The 21,120-nt window shown below is 35.2% G+C and overlaps 1 protein-coding gene across 1 annotated transcript in view; it reads right to left on the minus strand.

The window, feature by feature from the left end:
- The window catches only part of FAF1 (Fas associated factor 1), a 162,656-nt gene that overhangs the window by 80,321 nt on the left and 61,215 nt on the right, over window positions 1–21,120 (minus strand). The window contains exon 8 of the mRNA XM_035332623.1: window positions 3,217–3,303. Within this exon, the coding sequence (XP_035188514.1) occupies window positions 3,217–3,303 (87 nt within the window). The remainder of the gene's footprint in view (window positions 1–3,216; window positions 3,304–21,120) is intronic.

Consider the following 21,120-nt stretch of genomic DNA (forward strand, 5'->3'; position numbering starts at 1 on the left):
TATTCCATTTGGACAAGTTGGTTATTGTTACTTATGAAGAACTTTGATGCATTATGAAGAACGTTTAGCGATGCATTTTGTATCACTACACAGAATTGACTTAAAACAATGAATAAGGATAAAGTTCTACCTTTAATTCAGAGAACAATAGCAGAGCAAAAGCAACCTCTCTCCTTCCCATACTGGGTATTGGTGTTCTCTGCTACCAAAAAAAAAAAAAAAAAACAAAAACAGAAAAATCCAGGACAAAAAATTCATCCTACTGAAATAAAGTAAAAAGTGACCTCAAGAGGGAAAAGGTTTTACCTTAAACATACATCTGTAAAGCTGATATCCAAAAAATCATCTGCTCTTATGTAAATAAAATCGTAATGCTTCCATTTAAAAACTATAACTAAAATACTGCCTACAACTGATCTCACTTTTTTTAATGCATACATACTAGAAGGTTGCTCGCTCCACTCAACAACAGCAGTAATTGCCAGTGGACTTTTAGAAGTTCAGCCAATGCAACAAAGAAAATTAAAACCAAGCCAGAACAATTCACTAAAACTTCTAAAATGCATTTCATTTTGTAAGCTCAGTAACGTTTAGGTTGTCATGATATCCAAAATAAACAAAGATTGAGAACAAACCACAAAACTATTCAAATCAAATCAATTATTTTTTAATTTTCTAGGATAATTTTCAAGACTTCACTGCATCAGTTCATGACATACCTCCAAAATAGATTAATTAATATTAAAGACTTAATTTAAGTTTTACTTCAGTAAACCTGTTAAAAAAATATTTTAAACTCATACATTGACATTGTTTGAACTTTAATGAGCGGAACAGACATAATTCACGGTGTTAAAGTTATTCAGGCACAATAAAAGCTAAAAACGTGTCTTTGTTAAATGGTGAAATGAGATTTCCACAGACTACCTACGCCTTGTTTCTCACAATTAAAGCGTCACAGCATGAAAACATTCTCCTACTTGGGGACATTTTGGTACCCATTTCCCTGGTGAAAGCGTGCAAAAGAGTTATTGACAATTCATACAGTATCCCGTATTTCATTAGGTAGCACAAGCAGAGAACGTATCTTAACTCTGAGGGGAGACGAAGCAACAATGTTTTAAATGACTATTGACTCCACTAAATTTCCTGATAATGTCAGAAGACCGTAGTCTGTCAGGTTCATAAGAGACTCAAGATGATACAGGAATCCAATTATGCCAAGTCTATTTAGTTGTCCTGTTTGCTAAGCCAAAGGTTAACGAGAACTGCACTGAAAAACCTCCTGTGGTATTACAAAGTATTTCTTATGCAGCATAAAATGTAAATGAAAAAGTATTTTAATCAAGTCTTTAACTCTTTAATTGTGACTGTGCACTACACAATACAGCAAACAAAAAGGATGGGAAAAGTGTTTTAAAAAATCTGTCACTTAACGAGAGAGATCATTACTTATTACTTAAGTAATTATTGCTGAATATTTCCAGCGTGCAGAGGAAAAAACATGCAGATAGTCATTGCTAGCATTAAATCTTTATAAATAGTAAGCTACTGCCTCTAATTTTAGACAGAAATTAATTATATTTTTGTTGGTAACACATTCCAATCTGTTTACACAGCTGACAAGTCTCAGCTGCTGCAGACTCTAGCAGTGAGCTTTGAGGACTCTCCTGCTTTGGAGCAGATGACTCAACATTCACCAATTTCATTAAAGATGAAAAGGGGAAAAATTCACCTGCAACAATGTCACTTGCAAAAACAGACTTAAAGCTGATTTATGAGTTTTACATATGCAAGATATCCTACTCAAAGAAAGGTTTTCCCATCTTTTTTTTTTTTTTTTCCTAACAGCTGTGGGAAAACAGATTAGAAGGGTTGAGTTTCCAATTCTTCTCGGCTAATGTAAACTAATAAAATGTTAACATGGATCCAAGTTTCAAAGACTAATTACCACACAACAACATGCTGTTATTTCAGATCTTATATCTATACTCTCGTATATGCTCTTGAATACATGGACAAAGATTAACCCACCTCTCTGAAACCTAATTACTGCTTCTGCAAATGTTACTACAGACATTTAACAGTTATATTAGAAATTTGGACAGTTTTTGTATTTTTCTTTTTAATTTGCATAAATCCTTTACTCAAAGAAGGAAAAAAAAAAAAAAAACAGCAATTGTGTACAAACAGCAAATCTTTCTTTACTAGAAGTGGAGTAAAAAAGGACAAGAGAGTAGAAAGTAATGCATCTAAGATAATGCTAACATACAGAAACAGCATATTCTAATTCCATCCTCACTTTGTAGCACACTCAGGATATAGACTTAGTTCAAATATGTGATTCTATAAAAAGGAAAGTACTCAAGTTTTTCTGTATTTTTCTCAGGTCACTGTCTTGACATCTACATACAACACAGCTACATAATTATGTAAGTGTTTAAAAACAAAAACAAAAGAAACCTAAAAATAAAGGTGAACCTTACTAGCTGGCAGTAGGAACTACCAGGAAAAAAAAAAAAAAAAAAGCAAAACTGAAAGATCTGATGCGGTAGGGACAACCATTCAAGAAATCAAGTCTAGTATTTAACAGAACTCTTCAGTTATGTCCCACAGTTTTGTGAATTCGTAGGCAATTCTCTACTAGTTAATTCTGTTATTGAGTGTACACATTGATCTCAGCTAATGTTACACTCTATTTCTAAATAATGGTACTAATAATACCTTTAAAATATGTTTTAAAATCAAACCATCTTTTATATGTAATATTTAAAATTTCAAAATGCAATCTTGCAAATGTTGATATATTCTTGTTGGTTATACTCTCCACTGATTTCAGCCTGCCTGATTAATGTCAGACACGCGCTTAAACATATCCATGAACCAATTACTCAGAATATATGTAAAGCATGGCTTCTTTTTTTTCCTGAAGACTGAACACTGCAATAGTCCTCAACTTTCAAAATTATGTGCAATTTTGCTTCAGTCTAGGAATACTGACTTCCTGTAGTTTAAAACATACACTGCATTTAATACACATGAATAATTTCCTTGGAAATGTGCTTCAGTAACCAATAACTTAGCATTTGCATCTTTCAGGAAAAAACTCTGTCGTATGTATATGGGTCAATAAAAGCCATCACGCCATTCTGATCAAAATACAACTAAAATCAGCTACTTGTAGGAAGAAATGAAACGAGAACCAAAGCTACTTACTGAGTCATCTGTGGCTGAAGGAGGCCAGCCTTCCCACAACTGGTGACGGACAGGGATACTAGTTAGGTCATACACATTCCGCTTTACCTAAGAAAGAAAATCAGGACTTGTACCATCAAGGACATATAGGCAAACAATCATTTTCATCATAATTCCAAACTTTTTGATTCTTTTCCAATTATTGGAATTATTAATGGGTTCCTCCAACAGTCAAACGTTCAGATCTGTTTCAGAGGTTTACATGCAACATTACTAAAGTTCAGTGCTGCTGTAAGCAATTGAACAAACTGCTAAAGAGAAAAAAAAAAAAAAAAACTATAAACTGTCACTCAGAATTTGTTGTTAATGAAGCATGGTAAACACGGAAAACTCTTCCCTCAAAAACATCAACACATGTTAAAAAAGAACTGATGCATTTCATCAGAGGTTTTGTGATGAGTACTTATTAAAACCTAAAAAAAAAAAAAAAAGTATTTTAGTACTTGTCTAGTGAGTGATAGCTCAAATTCTGTATAATTTCTATATAAAGATAATAAGATAATAAGATAAGATAAAGATTGCAGAAGCAGCAAGCACACGTGAACGTTGCCCCACCAGAACTGTGACCAATGCAAGGCTTACAGCAAACACTCCTGGGCTTTGATTTGTTTTCTATTAAACTGCTACACAGGAATATGTCGTCCTCCCCTGCCTTCACAGATCTACTTTCATTTCTAAGTGAAGACATCAACAACCTTTACAACAGTCAAAAGAACATTTTCAGATAGATACAAATTAGGTTTGACATATTTTACTAACATTTGGCATAACATTTCAGCAGACAACTCAGGAAGTCACAAATTGTGTCCTGTTCCCAGCTCCACGAGGCCACACAGTCTGATGCCAGCAGACAGAATAACCAATTATTTGACACATTAAACCAAAAGATATTAAGGCAGATGGGTAAGACTTGACTTGAAGTGAATGCCAGGACTATTATTGCAAACAGCATATTTTGATGACCTGTTTAGACTTTCACTTGGTTACTTGTCAACTGGAAATTAGAAAAATTCCTCATAAATGGTACATTATATATATACCACATAACATTTATGTTAATGTTGGTTTTGTTCAGAAGTTTTGGCAGAGAGGCTGGTAACTATGTTTATATTAATTTTTTAGAGCTATGTTTTAATTTAAAAAATAACCAATAAAATTATTTTGTATTAGACAGAATACTGACTTATTTTTAAGTAATTAAAGTGTACTTTGTATTAGTGCTTTCTCATACTTAAGAATGCCATGCCTTAAAAATACAAATATAACTTAATTACAAAAAACATTTATTTAAATCCATTTCAAATATACATATATAGGGCATCTTTGTGTAAATGTGTGTATGCATACACACACGCACCTGTGAAAAATGGAATTATGGAAGACAGAACTCTATAGAACTTGGTGTATGATCTCATTCCTACTGTTCAAAACAAACAGCCTTTCTTCAGTGCTTCTTAACAAGACGCTAGCCTGCTGTGCGGTATTCGTTTCGCAGTAGTATCAAGGTAAAGAGATGTCATTACTCAGAACTGACCCCACAACATCCCATCAACATATAACAATACTGAGCTGTGATCACAAGAATATGGTTCTTGCTATTTTAGTTTTCCTACAGTAAATACCAGGATAAAGCATCTCTGTGAGATAACCATTCCCCAATTATGCATTGAAAAGTCGTATTTTCCCAATATTAAATTCTAAAAAGAGCTGTTTTGAAATAACAAGTGAAACTTATTTATGGAAACATGGGATCAATAGAACGACATTACATTGTTTTCAAAAAGTCTTCAGAAGTAAAAATAAATAACTCAGAAGTCACATTCCTCAAATTCCCTTTTAATTCCAAAGCACAACAGAAAAGCATTATGAAAAAAACAGTATTTCCCTTCTTTCATTAACTCATCTGTAACTGCACTGAATTCAATAACATTCCTCTGCTATTCTAAGCTTGAAAGGCATGCTCGGGGTAAAGTGTTATGTTGGTATAAAGCACAATGCCAGACTGATGTGCTGAACAAAAGTGATCAAAGTTGAAGTAATTTTAGCCAAGGCACAAGTATTCTGCTGCATTATTCTACCAGAATGACATCTGTTGAGCAACTCGTCGCAGGATAAACTAGTTGTTCTAGACAGGGCTGGTCGGGGAGGAGACCGTGCAAAACTTATTGGAGTAATGTTTGATTAAACAAACTGCTCGGGTTAAGATCATGGCTGGATTTTGAATCCTTGCCAAAGGAGTCCTCTTTCAAACAAGAAGACACAATCAATTATTTAAGATAAAATAGGTTTGCTTTAAAATAACTTACATTTTAGATTTATGTGGTAATTAGAATAGTATCAAGAAAGCAGAGTGCAAAAGTTTTAGAAACTAGAAACATTTAATAATCAATTACAGAATCTCCCTTTTCTTCGTTAATTGTTTCAATTTCAGTTTAAAATTTAAAAATATGTCAAGAGAAAAAATCATTTTAAACATAACCATAAAATGCTTCTTCACTACATCAGCAAAACAAAAACCTACGGCCATATTCTTCACGTAACTGAAAAAAATACAGTTTGCATAGCAAGTAGAAGAAGTATCTGCTAAACTTGCATTTAAAGTTCCCATGATGTTGGATAGGAAGACTGAAATCTTTGTAAGTGTATGTAAATCCCACTACCTTCCAGTGCCATCCACTGAGCTACATTTATTGGCAAACTTCTGGTTCCCCAGCTTTGATCAGTTAGAAATACTAATTGGTGGTATTGTCTTTGTGTAGCGCAGAATTTCTTTTCATAATGCTCAGATGCCGTGGTGACTGGCACATTACTGAGGGGCACATATACCCCTCAGATTATAATCTCCAGAATATACTAAATCATTTAAAAACAAATTAGAGGCACATTTATTTGGTTTCTCAATTCAGCTGTGAACAGTATCAATACAAGTGTTTAAATGGAAGAAAAAAAAAAATCAGGTGAATTTTTATGTAAGTATAATTCCTGCAGAATGCCCTGCCTTGCAGCTGTACCAGGTGCTGGAGAAGCACTTGAAGTTTTCCCTTTACTCATTTTCTCTGCTATTAGAACAAAGTTAGCATATTAAAAGATGTTCCTAAGAACCTATATGTCGAAGTAGTCAGACTGAGAAAAATTCCCAGATACGGGTTGAGTCCTACTTTCTTACCTTTCACTGCTTTTTTAGGAAGTAAGAATATTCCTTTAAAAAACAGGGTTAAACACAGAAGATACTTTTTTTTTTTTTTCCAGAGATGAAGATAATGTAAACATTCAAAGCCCTGCCACATCTATTTTAGTAAGGATGAAATGAAGTAAAATGGATAAATAGATAACAGGGCGAGAATTCTGTACCAGGTTATATGATGATGACCTGCTGGTGGTTTCACATATCAGGAGTAAAAAGCTTTTTTCACATTTCTGAACTAGAAAAACCTGAAATTTACTGTTAAAAAGTCTAACACCTACAGAATTGTTAAAAAAAATTAAATATGCTGAATCATCAAAGACGTGTCGTGCCTGAATCTGTATCTTTGAATCACAACAAATCACAACAAAGTTTAACAGTAGTTTCCCTCAGGCTGTTTTCTGCTTATGCAGGTACAAAGTTAATTGAAATAATGTAGATAATGAACTTTTGTTAGTCTTATTATTAAATATAATTTATGCAAAGCTGTAAATTGGCTGAGATGCTAAAGACTGTTCCAGGCACATAGGCAGCATGAAAGACAGTGCAAAAATGAGTGCATGAAAGGAAGACAAAAGGAGCAATAAAGTCAGAGGACTGTGAGGAATGTGGAATGTGAGTTGGGGGATGCAGGGAAATGAGATCAGATGCAGACAGAGCAAGGTTGCATGGGGCTTTGATAGCAAAACGAGAATCTTGACTTTGACATTGTAACAGAGAATTAGCCAAGACAAGCAAGTACAATTTTCAGGGGACCACAATGATATGGATGGGGCAGTGACAGGAAGAAATGCAAAGTAAGCAAAAGCATTTCGGTGAAGAAAGAAAGGAGGGAAAAAATGGCTGAAGTGATAATCATCACAACTATGGAGGAAAGCCTTTAACACCTCAGCCAAAGAACAGACATGTTCCAAGGGTGGATAGTGGAGAGCATCACGGCTCTGGCAGCAACTCATGGGAAGCAGGGACAGCATCTCCAGGTTTCTACACACAGGGAAGTGTCAGAGGTGATAAAGCAGTGAGGCTGAAAGGCTACTGATGTTATTGGTAGTTCTGAACAGAGAAGATGGAGCAGATAAAATGGTAATTTCTGTTAGCTTTGGACTACCAAAAACTATTAGATAGATATATGGAGATGTGAGGTAGAGAAAGAATTTCTGAACCAACACCTCAGCCACAAGCTGCTGCACAGATGTGGTCCACGGGAGTAGTAAAGAAGCAGGACAGAAATGGAAGAGGTTAGGCGAGAAAAAGCGAGCCAAAACAGATAAAGTATTTTGTATTTTAGCCAGCTAGCCAGAAGCAGGATACAGCACGTTACTAGCCCTTTCTTTGCAAGCAGTACCGCATCTCTAAAGACATGAAATGATAACTTTCTAACAGCTGACTGAAGTTTAAATTCTGTAATGCTTCCGTTAGTCAATTAAGATGTCAGAATCAGACTTTATAAAATACTCGTGTTTGCTTCTCAACAACTGCACAGCATTGAAACTCTCCAAGGAAGACTCGTGATGCTAAAATAACTATTTCCATTTGCGTATTTACTCACTTCACTCTATTGTAATCTAAAGGAAAAAAATATATATTTCTAATCAAATTTTATCTTTTCAAATCAATTTTATCTTTTGCTTTGTACTTTTAAAGTTTTCCTCGGTAAGCTAAAGCTCTAACCAACAAATGCATTTTAATGCTTCTAAATCTTTAATTGCAATATCTAGAAAAGAGATTGAAGTACATAACTTTTGCCACTAATCGTTGGAAATGTGGAATAAGAGCTTCCCATGTCTAAGGAAGAAATTAGTAATTTAAAATAAGTAATCCACGCTATTTTCAGTTTGAGCAATGAGGCAAGGAGAAACAGGTAACTACTGAAAGAAAGATTAAGTGGCTGAATAGGCGACATGAAGTTAATGCATCATCTTGCTGTTACTTATTTTGAAATGGTGAAGGGAAGAAGATTTCAGGAGAAAAAAAAATCTGCAAGGAGACAACAAACTTAGAGAGATGATTGACCATAACTTTTTAGGAAAAAAAAAAAAATCTAATTTAGACAGAATGTCACCTTCAGAGAGACATTACCTACTCCCTTTATATCGCCTTTGAGCTGTGTTTGTGAACCATAACACTTCTTCAAATACATTTAGAATACCTCTAAGTTACCCCTAAGTAACAATTGTTATCAGAAGCCCATCTATAGTGAAGGCATTACCAGATGACTTAGACTTAAATAACACATTTAAAGTTCATCACATTTTGTAAATACTTGTAAAAAAGCATCCAGCAATTTCAGTTCAGCAACAAAAATGTCATGAATAAATTACTTTCATAGATTTCACAATTTTTCATACTTCATAATCCTTGATTTCACTATTTGGAACTCATATTTAAAGCTCTCTCAAATCAAACAATCTTGGATGTCACTTTTTTATTATTATTTTTTAATAGCTTTCTGTGAATTTAACATCCTAATCCCAAAATCTACAAAAAAATCCAGTGGGTAATACCAGTGTATTTTGTATATTAAAACTGCACTTTTTGAAAAAGAAAATAAGAACGAGGATTCAATTAAACATTACACTGATCATTATTATGTGAACTCCTCCAGATTACCTGATCCAAATACATATCTATAGTATAATCTAAAAAGAGGGATATACCAAGCACAAGAGACAACCCCCTCAAAGCTTTATCAAGATATGTTTTGATCCAAAAAATACTTTTTTCCAACCTCCACCTCCTGCCCCAACTTCTCCACCAGAGCTCTCCAAGCTACAGATGACACTTTTTGACGCTACTATGGATCTGCCCTCTTCCTTGGCTGCAGCAAGTCACAAATGTTTGGCTATGTCACTACACATCTCATTTTGCTCATTCACCATCTCTTACCTGGACATACTAAGAATACTGAGCATGAATATCAGAAATTTGAATATCAGAAATTAAACTTCCACACAATGTCAAACACATACGCAATGCAGGACATGCAAGGTACAGTGAAACAACTTTAATAAGACTTGTTTATTAAATATATATATATAATTGCTTGCTAAGTTTTATAGAGAAGAATAATGGAGTCATGGATAGTGAGATCTGTGATAGCATAGAGGAGACATTTCTATGTATCTATATTGAGATAAATTTGAATTCTGTACGCAATTGTTTAACTGCATTAAAAACGTTGTTTCAACTATGGTTTTCTGCCAGCATACATGCACATTTTAATTTTACAGAGTAAAAGGCCTCTTTGCTGATCTCCATCCATAAATACCTAAACTACGTATCCTTCTAGAAGAGTGTTACAGCTAAATGCAACTTACAATCTTTTCAACGTGATGCAGAAGTTACTGATTGCAGCTATATGGCTTGCACTCCTCAGAGGTTCAGCCTTACATAATTATTATGATTCACTGCTTGTAGTGCCTAGGAGACCTAATTGTGATAATCCCCTCTGAACTTAAAAATGCACGACCTTTTGAATTTTTTAATAGAAAGTTAGAAGAAGAAACAAATTCTTACAGAAGAAGGAAAAACGCATCTTTAAGAAATTGAGGCAAGAGATATGAGTATTAAAAGAAAAATCTTTTTAGCAGTACACAAGCATAAGGCTGAAATAGGGTATGAAAGAATTAAGAGTGTGAGCTAGCTGTGACATTAGAAATTGAAAGGGAGATGTGATTAGGGTTAAAAGAGATCAAACAACAAAGACTTAGTGGAAAAACAATTTTATGAATTAGTTTGAAAATGCCTTAAAGACTTCTGCTAAAAAAATAAAACTGATAATAATACTTGAAGTCTTTTGGGTTTGTTTTGTTCTGAATAGTGTGCTGACACAGAGGAGATACATTTTGAAGTCCTAGTTTCCTTCTCCATTCTGTAGACATGGTCATTTAAGAAAACATATTTATTAATAATACAAATGAGACGGTACGGCTCTTTTAATTGAACTTCATGTGCATTATAAAAGAGAACAGGCAAGTGATATTAAGTCATCTATTACCAGGTCACTAACAAAAGGCAACTGTTCTTTTGACAGAGCACCCAAAATAAAGAACAAATACAGTCTCTAATATTGTTCCCCCAAGGAAGGATATTAATTTGCCACAGGAAAGTTACCAAGAGATTGCTAATGCTACAATCTATCTGCTTTTATGTCCTAAAATGCTGATAAATTGCCAAATGTCAAGGATTTTATCCCCATTCAAAATTAACATTTTAAGTCCCCTTTAAAATCAGCAGGACAACTCTGGAAGTCCATACTCATGCAAAATCCCATAGCTGTTAGGAATAATTAGACATTTGTTTTGCTATAAAAAACATAGCTTTTATTTACCACCTTTCAGCAGATTTCAGATTGCTTCAAAAGCATGATGGAAATTCTGTACAGCAGTATGTGCAGCTGTAGCAGATCTGAAGCCAGACAGAGCACCTTACCTGAATACACAGAATATACAAGCTGAATTAGGATATATCTAGGAAGAAGCCATGAATGACTGATTAGAAGACCACTGCAAGTAGACAAGCATAATTAGTAAGATCAGTTCTGTATCTTCAGAGCTTAAAAAAATAGTCATATGAAAGCCACTAGTTGAAACAGCTGTCTTAAATATAACAGTCTGCACCGGGGTAACAGTTTGCATCTGGGCTAACCTCATGAAAGAGCGGGAGCCAGGAGCCAAGGGACAAAAATTCTGTACATGGTCTGCATACTTGGAGAATTTACATATATTCCTAATAGATTACTTCACTGATGAAATCAGTAACTTGGAGAAAAATATGCCTTAACATTTACCAATCATCAAGTTAAGGGCATGACCAAGAGCAGTACCTCTAATTCAAGCTACTTAAAATTGGTGTGAAAACACACTTTACTAAACACACTTTCTGTGCATCCCAACATCTCTCAGACCTACCATTGCCAAGGCTAGAAGCCACAGCCACTATGGGGTAACTGGAAAATATAAGTAAAGGTTAGAAAGTAAGAAAAAAATTGTAAGTCACATAGGTTTCATTCCAGTTTGTCCATATCACATGTGCATATATTCAGACTACTATGCAAACAAGTGTAATTTTGCAGCTCCTGCCTTTCCATCTATTTCATTTCCTTTGTTAGGAATTACTGTCTGAACTCCTCAGCAAAAGTCTGTATTATACTTTCCTGTATCTTATAGTGGTTGTATTTTTCTGTTTTAAGGAAATAATTGACTTACTTGAGCTATAGCACAGTGAATTACTACTATATTTATTATTTCTAGGGCATGGAATATTAGTTGGAGAGAGAGAGAGGATGTGATTCTTGCAGTGGAGAGTAGATCTGTTACGTTTTCACGGCTGTCATGTTCTGAATGAAAGCTGAATTTAGACGAATTTATTTGATGACAAACACCCTCACCTTCATTTCAAAAGAAATCGGCTTGCAACAGCCAAAGCATGATAAATACATGTATTGCTCTTTCATCACTTCCCTATTTGTGCATTTTCATGCATTTCAAAAGTAATCAGTCATATCAATAAAATGATCACTTATTTTACCATTTAAGAAGATGAATGGAAGTTAGATGTTCCCTTTTTGCTGCATTTAATTATAGCAAAAAGACACCATTTGTATTCATACTGAAAAAAATAAAAAATAATAAAAAAGGAAAAATCTTTTCTTCTTCCAAATTTCTTTTCACTTTGATCCAATGAGATTCAATTCTGCTTTCTCCAGAAAATCTCAGATTATGCTACCAAGACTTCTGCTCTTGATGTATTTCACTGATTGTGTCTTCTTCCACTTCTACCTGAACATGTTTCAGAATAAAATCTGACTCCGTTTCAAAGTATCACAAAATGCCTAAATCCCATGTGCTTAAGAGAAGATCATTATTTTAAGTGGCAAGCCTCCTTATTTCAGTTTAACAGATCATAAAAGTCACTACTTTGTCATGTGTTTTTTTTTTAATCTCATTTCTAGGCAATTGATAAAATATTTTTAAGAGAACATATTTAACTGCTACTAGAGACAATATAAAACCTATTTAAAATGTTCCAAAATGGTCAGTTTGAAGTTGTTTGCAAAATTCAGACATTACATGAAAACGTAGATCAATCTCCATATCTTGTGAAGTACAACTACTGTGCAGAGTTGTGCAGTGCTACAATGCAGAGAAATCCTCCAATATTCCTTCAACTTCAGTGCCCTTTCTTCCCACCACTTTTACACTTAAACATCCCAGCAAGTCTGCTGCTTATTAGAGAGAGGTTGGTAGGCTCTCTGCAGTCCATTTGCTGCCAGTATCAGACAACAAGATGCATCTAAAAAGGAAAAAGAGCCACAGATCTGAAAGGTCTCACACCTTATACTTATTTCAGCAGTACTGTAGAGTTGGAATAACAGGGCAAATCCTAGTTTGACTTGCACTGCACCTTCTAGGGAGCTTACAATTGCATTTGTAACCCAAGGGAGAAATGATACGCAAAGTACGTCGCCTCCAAAAAACTGCTGGCATCTTTACTACACAAAAGAAATCATGGGTTAACTCAGAAACCCACCAATAACTCAACAATTGACTTGCTTACTTGAACCTTGTTTAGGTTGTTGGTATTGAGTAGGTGGCAGACTCTTACATGTGAGAACTCGATAAGAACACAACACTAAAGTGAACTGTGATATTTTTCTCAGTAACCATAAGTATAAAATACAGTAAATTATTTTGTGTGGTTGAGTTTGAACAGATGATGTATTGATATTATTTTAAATTCAAGTTAAACTAATTATAAAACAAAGTTTACTGAGCTGTTAACTCAGCTTCTTATTAGAAAAAAAAAAAAAAAAAAAAAAAAGTCTGGTATTTCTTCCATCTCATTTTCATGTCTACCAAATTGCCACTTCTTTTTGGGCTCTTCTTCACATCAACAGTATCCAGAAATAATATGAAAAACATATCTGTTTTAACCAAGAAATGACTTTCAGTTTCACCTTGGAAAATAAAATTATGCAGACAATCTGAACAGTCTATTTACACATCAGTTAGTAATAGTTAGTTACTAATAAGTTAGTTACTAATATTGCTACATTTAAGATATATACACATAAGGTGCCCGATTATACTATTAACAAGCACCTCTCCAATATACATATACTTTTTTTTTTAAAAAAAAAAAGAGAATTCAGCCTATTTAACAACTCACTAACAAAGCTATTCCTTAGCTCATCCCTGCCATAACCTGCTCTATTCAGAAACATATGGGAAAAGACATTAAATAACCAGTGAAAACCATGGACTTCTGGTATTAGTGCTACACATTGCATACCCCTATTCATTATTCCACCTCCCTTGTTTAATCTATCATTAAGATTCAGTGACCCTACACTAAATTTAAAGCAGATCCTTCCTTCCTCCCATGCCTAAATTCACATACTTTTCTAGTTGGGGATGCCCTCGAGTATTAGCCACTCTACAGGGTTTCTCTAATCTCAGCTCTGAACTATGTTGTGCTATAGAAGCAAGAAATTGCAGGTTTACATCTTTAACTATGGAATCTTCTACCAAAAAAACACCCTCATTTACTTAATAAGATAAGTCTTTCATTTAGAGCATATTTAAAATGTACAAAAATTATATATTTCCCTCTATACTTCATAGAATAAAAGTATTAGACTACTTTAAAGGACTGCTTCGCTGTACCTGTGTCCCAAATAGAATTTCACTGGAAACAATTTTAAAGCTTTCAGAAGTGTATTATAACATCTTGTAAGAGCTAGATTATTCGCAAAGTCAGTATGAAATAGTTTTTAATAAATAAATTAATAAATCAAGAAAATAAAAAGAAATCAGATATTCAATTTGACTTTTTCAAAAAAACAGAGGAACTAAAAATATATAAAGACCTCTGCCTCTTTCATTTCCTTTTATTGACACAGATTGCACTTCAACAGCAGTCATAGTACAGGTGAAAACATATTAAAGAGTTTTTGAGAATAAGGGACAAGAATCATTATCATTAACATCTGTACGTATTTGTCAACTACACTCCTGTCTTCTTCTTCCATGATAAGGTGAAAATTCATCTTCACCAGAATTTTAAAAAGTTAAAGACAGTAGGACTGTGAGTGAAATAGAGATGGGATTCTGTTCACAAAATGAATTGGGCAAAGGTGAAATCTGAATATCTTCTATCTTCAGTGAAAGAAACAGTACAATTTTGTTCTGGTTTCATGAATAATAGTATTTTTAAATATGTTTAAACATATGCCTTAAAAAATATAAGAGTTGAAAAGAAGACCTGCAACCTGATCAGAGACCCCAATTTGGCTCATATATCTTTAGTTTCTCTAAGTCTTTCCACAAACAAGTCATCACTTGAACTAGTGGCAGATGTACAGGAGTCACATACATTTGTGGAATACAAAAAGGATGAAGGCAAGATCAAATGAGTAAGATTTGTGTCGTCAAAAAACATGCTTTTCCTTTATTCAGGCTTTTAAGGGTTACTTCCAACTCCTGTTCTCTATTTGAAGTTATCAGGTAACAGAAAAATGTAAGGAACAGTTAAAATAAACAGAGAAAGCTGAGAGCAACACTGGAAAACCTGAAGATTGAGTTCTGCACATGAAAGAAGAGGAAAAGTGTTACCAGAAAATGAGAAACAAAACCAATAACAGGAACTTATAAAACTGGTAGATAGAAAAATATGGACATAAAAATAAGCTTTCTAATGAAACAGCTTTCTTTACAAACAGTATCATCCATTTCAAGAAGAAGAGAAGTCTTATTTTGCTGAACCTAACCTTTTTATCCAAGACATACTGGCACATTCCTGCCAAAAGCTGTTTCACATCCATGCTTGGGCTACCATTATGACAGAAAAGATGACAAAAAAAATAGTAACAGAAACTGTCTAGAGAAGAGCATTCTTCATCACGGGGAAAACTTTACAGGTTCTTTCACCAGATTCATCTTTTAATACTGAATATTCAAGAGAAAAATTCAGAATGACTACTCAAATTCTTAAGAAGGGGTATGTCGCCATTTGTTCTCACTCCCTGCAAATTTCCAGGTTATTCAAATGGTACTTCTGTTAGTAGGAATGTTTGACTAGGAAGGTAACCCAGAAACCTTTCATGACCTGGGCAAGACAGCAACAACTGGCAGAAATCTAAGAAATGTTGGGATCACTTATGCTACATTTTAAGGCAGAACTTTCAGAAGTTAAACAGCTTAATACTTTTTATTTATTTATTTTGGAAATATACACACTAAGGCTCCAGTCTTGTAACCTGTAGTTCAGGTACTCTTCCTGAAGATACTGGCTACCAGAATTGAACTGCATAAATTAAAAAACTAAGTAGTTCACAGCAAAGAAATCATATTCCCCTTTAAAATTCCAAAAAAAAAAATTAAAAGAAAACTACATTATCTGGACTAGTCAGAGGACTGCACAATTCAGCCTCTCTCAATGCAACAAGAATTAATTCACTGCAGCTTCAATAGTAGCCTTCTGAGCGAGTGGAATAGCTCGAGCAACACAGAAACCACGCACTGCTGAAATAACCAAGTCCATCTCATGAAGACAGGGCTCACCATTTCCTGAATGTAAGATAAGTGCAATTTCATTAGTGTTTGACCAACACACTGCGGGGAACTACCTCTACCATAGATTTTGGTCTTAGAAAGCTTGCCATTTATATGCTGCAGAGGAACAGAAAATGTAAGGCCCACTAAGGAAAATGCTAACTTGAGCTGTTCTGGCCATTTTCACTCTTCTGTACAAACCTGCCATCTCACTGAAACAAAGTTTTAAATAAAGGTTACCTTCATTGTTTAAACATATATATTATTTTCTTTGCATTTTTCAGTCTTAGCTCTACATGCAACCCTATAATTTAAATGAGCAGTGAGCACTATTGCACTTAATGGAGAAAATTATTAGAAACTCAGCTACTCATTTCTCCAAAAAACACCTTCAATGATGCAGAGAACTAGCAAACTCCCTGTCCTTATTCTCTAAAATAAAAGTAGAAACTTTGTATTACAAAACAATACTCACAGATAACAAATATTGAGATCAGAAAAAAAAAATCTATTCAGCTCAAATTAACACATTTCTATAAATCAAAGCAAAATTTACCCTCGCTTCTTTCCTGTTACAGAATTATCACCTCAGTAGCTAATAAAAAAGAAAGATCTAATGAGGTATTTCAGTATCTCCCAAAGAAATATTTTCAGCTCTGTTTTTCTTTTAAGTGCTTGAAAGGCAAGGCATAATGAATTGCTCCTCTGCGGTCTATCTTATTATTGAGTTACAACAAGAAAGTTATACCAAGTCTTTCTTTTTCACATACTTCAAAATATTATTTTTTTAAATCTCGCCGCAACAATGGCAAATGAAGGCTCTGAGCAGAAAGGACAGTTATTTAACAGCAAATGAAGTTCTGTTTTGAGCTGTAACCTTCCTCGCTTCTACTAATGGGGAAGGGGCTGAGGTGACAAAGATGTATTTAGTGGCTAAGACAACTGAGAGCTCTGCACTCTCAGATCCAGGAAATAGCCCAATACCCCTTAGGAATGGATTTTCATGACAGGCAATGATATAGCACTTACCAAAAACTCAGTCATTTAACTATGTTTTGGTGAGTCTCCTGGACTACTTCTACCTCTCAGGACAAACAGCTTTACAGGAGACAAGCAAGCACCTTCTAACCCCAAAAGTACCCACACATCATGAGGTGCACAGCTGTGAGACGGGGAAGAGGAACTAGTTATAGTCTGTCGGGAACAAGCCAGAAACCTAAAGAAAGACTGGGACATTCTGCTGGTCAGTCACCAGTGAAAAGAGGACACCCTGGATCTAAAATTGCTTTCAATAGAACAGTGAAATCAGAATCACCTTTTTCATGATCTATGTGAGAACACTTAGGAGAAAATTAGAGGTGCACTTAAGGGGATCAAGCATGCATCTCGTAGGCTGGCTAAAAAGAGAAAAGATCAGGAATAGCACATTTAGGTCAGGAATAACAATGTCACTTTTTGTTGTTTCTGGAACTAAAAGATCAGCTTTGATTACCTGCAACCTAGAAGGTTTTAAGGATATCTGCCAAGATCTCCAGTAACACCTGCATGAATAGCAGTCCTGACACACTCCGAATCCAAAGTAGCTCGTGGGCAAGAGGTGAGCTGTGGTGTACACAGAGGAATCCGGCAGGTTAAGAACCACAGACCAACTGACCTCCTCGAGCGGTGAAACCTGGTCAGTAACATCAAAACTCTCCACACGAATGTGGAAACAAAGGCATTCGGACCCCCTATTTTAAAAGATACGCATTTTCAGCTTGTAGACATTTTAGATATTTGGAATAGTTTCTGTAAAATCCTCTTTCCTTGAAACAAGAGGCCATTATTAAAGCCCGATGGATTGGAAGACCCAGAAAAGGCTTGCCTGCAGATGTCTTGTGAAAACGAATTCCTGAAGAGCAGCAGGAAAAAAGGTTGCAGAAGTGGCAGAAAGCCAACAAAAAGCTAAGAGCTGCTGGTAATAGTGTCACAGAAACAGGCATCTGAAATTGTAAATCTAGACCAAAAGAAATGTGTGTAATCTGTCACCAATGCTATGGAGAAAAAGGACTGACCAGACTGAATGGTAAATAGGTCAGTCTTTTCCAAAAAAAAAAGGAACAACAACAAACACGCAAGCACTTTGAAAGCAGAGACTGAGATATCAGCTAATGAATACATCTATGAATACATCTACGGTGGCTGTGCCAATGATGATGCCCTGAGGACTCAACATTTATCATGGTTTGCAAGGAAGCCATGGAAGTCATTCAGAGGCCTGTGTAGCTAGTATTGCAGCATATGATTGACTTACTGCAGATTTTGAAAGCATCGGATGAATCTATACTTGAAGAAATACCCTCAGTTGCTTACTGATTTTTGAAAGGTCACTTGACTTAGTGACAAAAAAAAAAAATCTCTTTCTAGTCTTTAGTCTACAGGCAAAGTCAAAAAGGTAGCTCCTGTTCATATCATCACCTCTTCTGGAGTGGTATTACAAATTTGGTCACTGTAAGATTAAAATTTGGGATGAAGATTTTGAGGATACACTAATGTCACAATAGTTTAAAATGCTTCCAAATGCACATCAGACTTAGAAAAGATGTAAATTCAAGGCATATGCAAGAAAGCCCAAACCTCATCCAAATGAATAAGCTGAACAGTAGAAATGGCATTATGCTTTTGTTTTTCCAGTGTCTACCTCTCAATCAGAAGATCTTGAGGGATATTTACTGTGAGAGATAGAGAGAGATACAAATGCATTTACATTTCAGAAAAAAAACAGTGTAGAAATACTTGCAAATTAAACGCCTCTTTTTACTTTCATCAGAGCTTTCCTTTTAAAAAAGAATCAATAAAGCTTCACAAGAGTAAACTGTATGCTGTTGTGCTTCCTGCATCAACATCAGTGCCAATTAAATTCTGAACCCTAAATCTTTATTGTTTCCTATTAGCTGCTAACTGGAACGAACACTGTGATTTTCTGAGATCCCAGGCTGAGACTTGCTCTAACAGCAGTTAGAAAAAATATTCTTGTTTTGACTTGTCTGCTGAGTAAGCTTGACATTGAAGCTACACGGTGGAAAATAAATACGTAATACCAAGATGTTAATTTTACAGAAGCACTTAACTTTTGTGACCACAATTAACACTCGGGGGGAGGAAAAAGCCATTGACAGGTCTGTCTGACTCTTGTTTCTGTGCTGCTTCTCGGGCTCCCTTTCTGAGGGGCGGCTCAGCTCCTGCAGAAGGCAGGCAGCCGCTGACCCCAGGGGCTGCCTTCAAAGCAGCACATGGGGAGTCAAAGGGGAGCAGGATGACAGGGAGTTAAACACAGCTTTAAAATGACACTGACTCCCAGCTAGGATCCGAAACAGAAGTCTGAGAGCAGACGGCTGCAGATAAGAGCTCATCCTCACCTCCTCCCTCTGCCACCCTCCAGCTCCGGGAGCACCTCTGTGAGGGGGCAGCAGGCCGCGGCTCCCAGAGGGAGGCCTCCGGTGGTTTTGAGGGACCAACATCTCATCTGCACAGGCAGACGGGAAGGCAGAACTGGCCCTGAATTTACAATGGTGCAAGGTCTTCGTTTTTGATAAAATTACCAGAAAAACAAGTTATCCTCAGGTTCTTTTTGGGAATACAGCTATTTGTAGTTTGCATAGACACTGATCCACATCTCTCACTCATTCCTTTAGGTCACAGAAAAACTGTTGCAACACAGAACTTCTCCAAAACACCATGAACATCACAACACAGTATTTTCACATTTATTAAATAACAGTGACATTTATCACTAAACTGGACAAAGAACTAAAAAAGTTAACCAGGAAATCAGCATTTCACCAGTGATTAAAATGAACACAGCATGTTTACAGAAATTTAAAAGTGTAAGCAAGTTTTCATTTATGACATATATGAGCACAGAACTTTCTAGTAATTTCTAGTGTAACACTACATTTAAGTTGCCAAGCAGTCACAGAACACAGTACAAAACTGACTTATTATTATTATTCCAATTGCATACAGTACATTAGTCATAATTCACAAATGGATGTACAAACTAACACAAGTAATTGAGAAAGATCTTTAAAAAAAGTCACACAAGGCTTTTTTTTTTTTTTTATTTAAACAGTCTGAGAAGTCACTGTGGAAAGAAATTCAGGAGGGGACCTGAAATGTCTAAAGTATATGCCACTCTATTGTTCAATATTTTATTGAAGGCAATAATTGTTTGTTGCAATGGAGCCCATGAAAGGTCCTCAAAACATTAAGCCAAATATATTAAAGTGGTAAGAGTACTGACAAAAAAGGCATGCTTGCAAGGTTTCCTGCAGGTTCCACATTTGGCACTATAGCACTTGGGGTTACTTTATTGCTTTACAGTCAGGAGGGCTGGTTTTAGTACAGATTGCAGCTTCTACTTGCTTGCATAGTGAACATGGGATTCTTGAGGGAACCAAAGTTTTGCTTTCTATCAGATGCGTGGATATGACTATTAAGTGTTTTGTAAATACAGGGCTTTTATTATGACTTATTTATCATGCATTAAATAATACAGGATTCAAAACATTTTTTCCTCACTAAAGACAAGGCCTTACTTTGCTTTAAGTCCATCTAATTCCTACTCTGTTTATGTTAAAATAAAACCAGCTGCCCTTCAGATAAATAAAAATATTCACACAACAGTTCATAGTGGTTTAACTAGACTAGACTAAAGTACATGTTTATTTTAAAGCTATGCAATATTTTTGCACATAACAGGTCTAAGTTGGAAACCACTAGCAAATCAGTGTTATATTGTCTAAGTTTTTCTCTCCACTACAACTCAGGAACAATCATAAATGCGACAAAGAAGCTGTTGTTCTTCAATATCTCATGCCATCATAAATGGCAACCTCAGAAAATGCCAGCCAACTACTGACCAAACCCAACCTGTTTCAAGGATAGAAACGCCTATCAAAAATTAGTAGCTAAGTAATAAATCTCTTTGAATCAATACATTTGGAACTAATTCAAGCTGATTAAAGAAGCAGATAACATTAAGATGCAGAGCACACAATATGCAAACATCAAACATAAAATATTATTAATTGTTATATACTTTTCATGTATTTGCACTACATGTATTTCAAATGCAAATATTAATTT

This window comes from Oxyura jamaicensis, chromosome 8 (genome assembly GCF_011077185.1).
Source record: "Oxyura jamaicensis isolate SHBP4307 breed ruddy duck chromosome 8, BPBGC_Ojam_1.0, whole genome shotgun sequence".
Classification (NCBI taxonomy): domain Eukaryota; kingdom Metazoa; phylum Chordata; class Aves; order Anseriformes; family Anatidae; genus Oxyura; species Oxyura jamaicensis.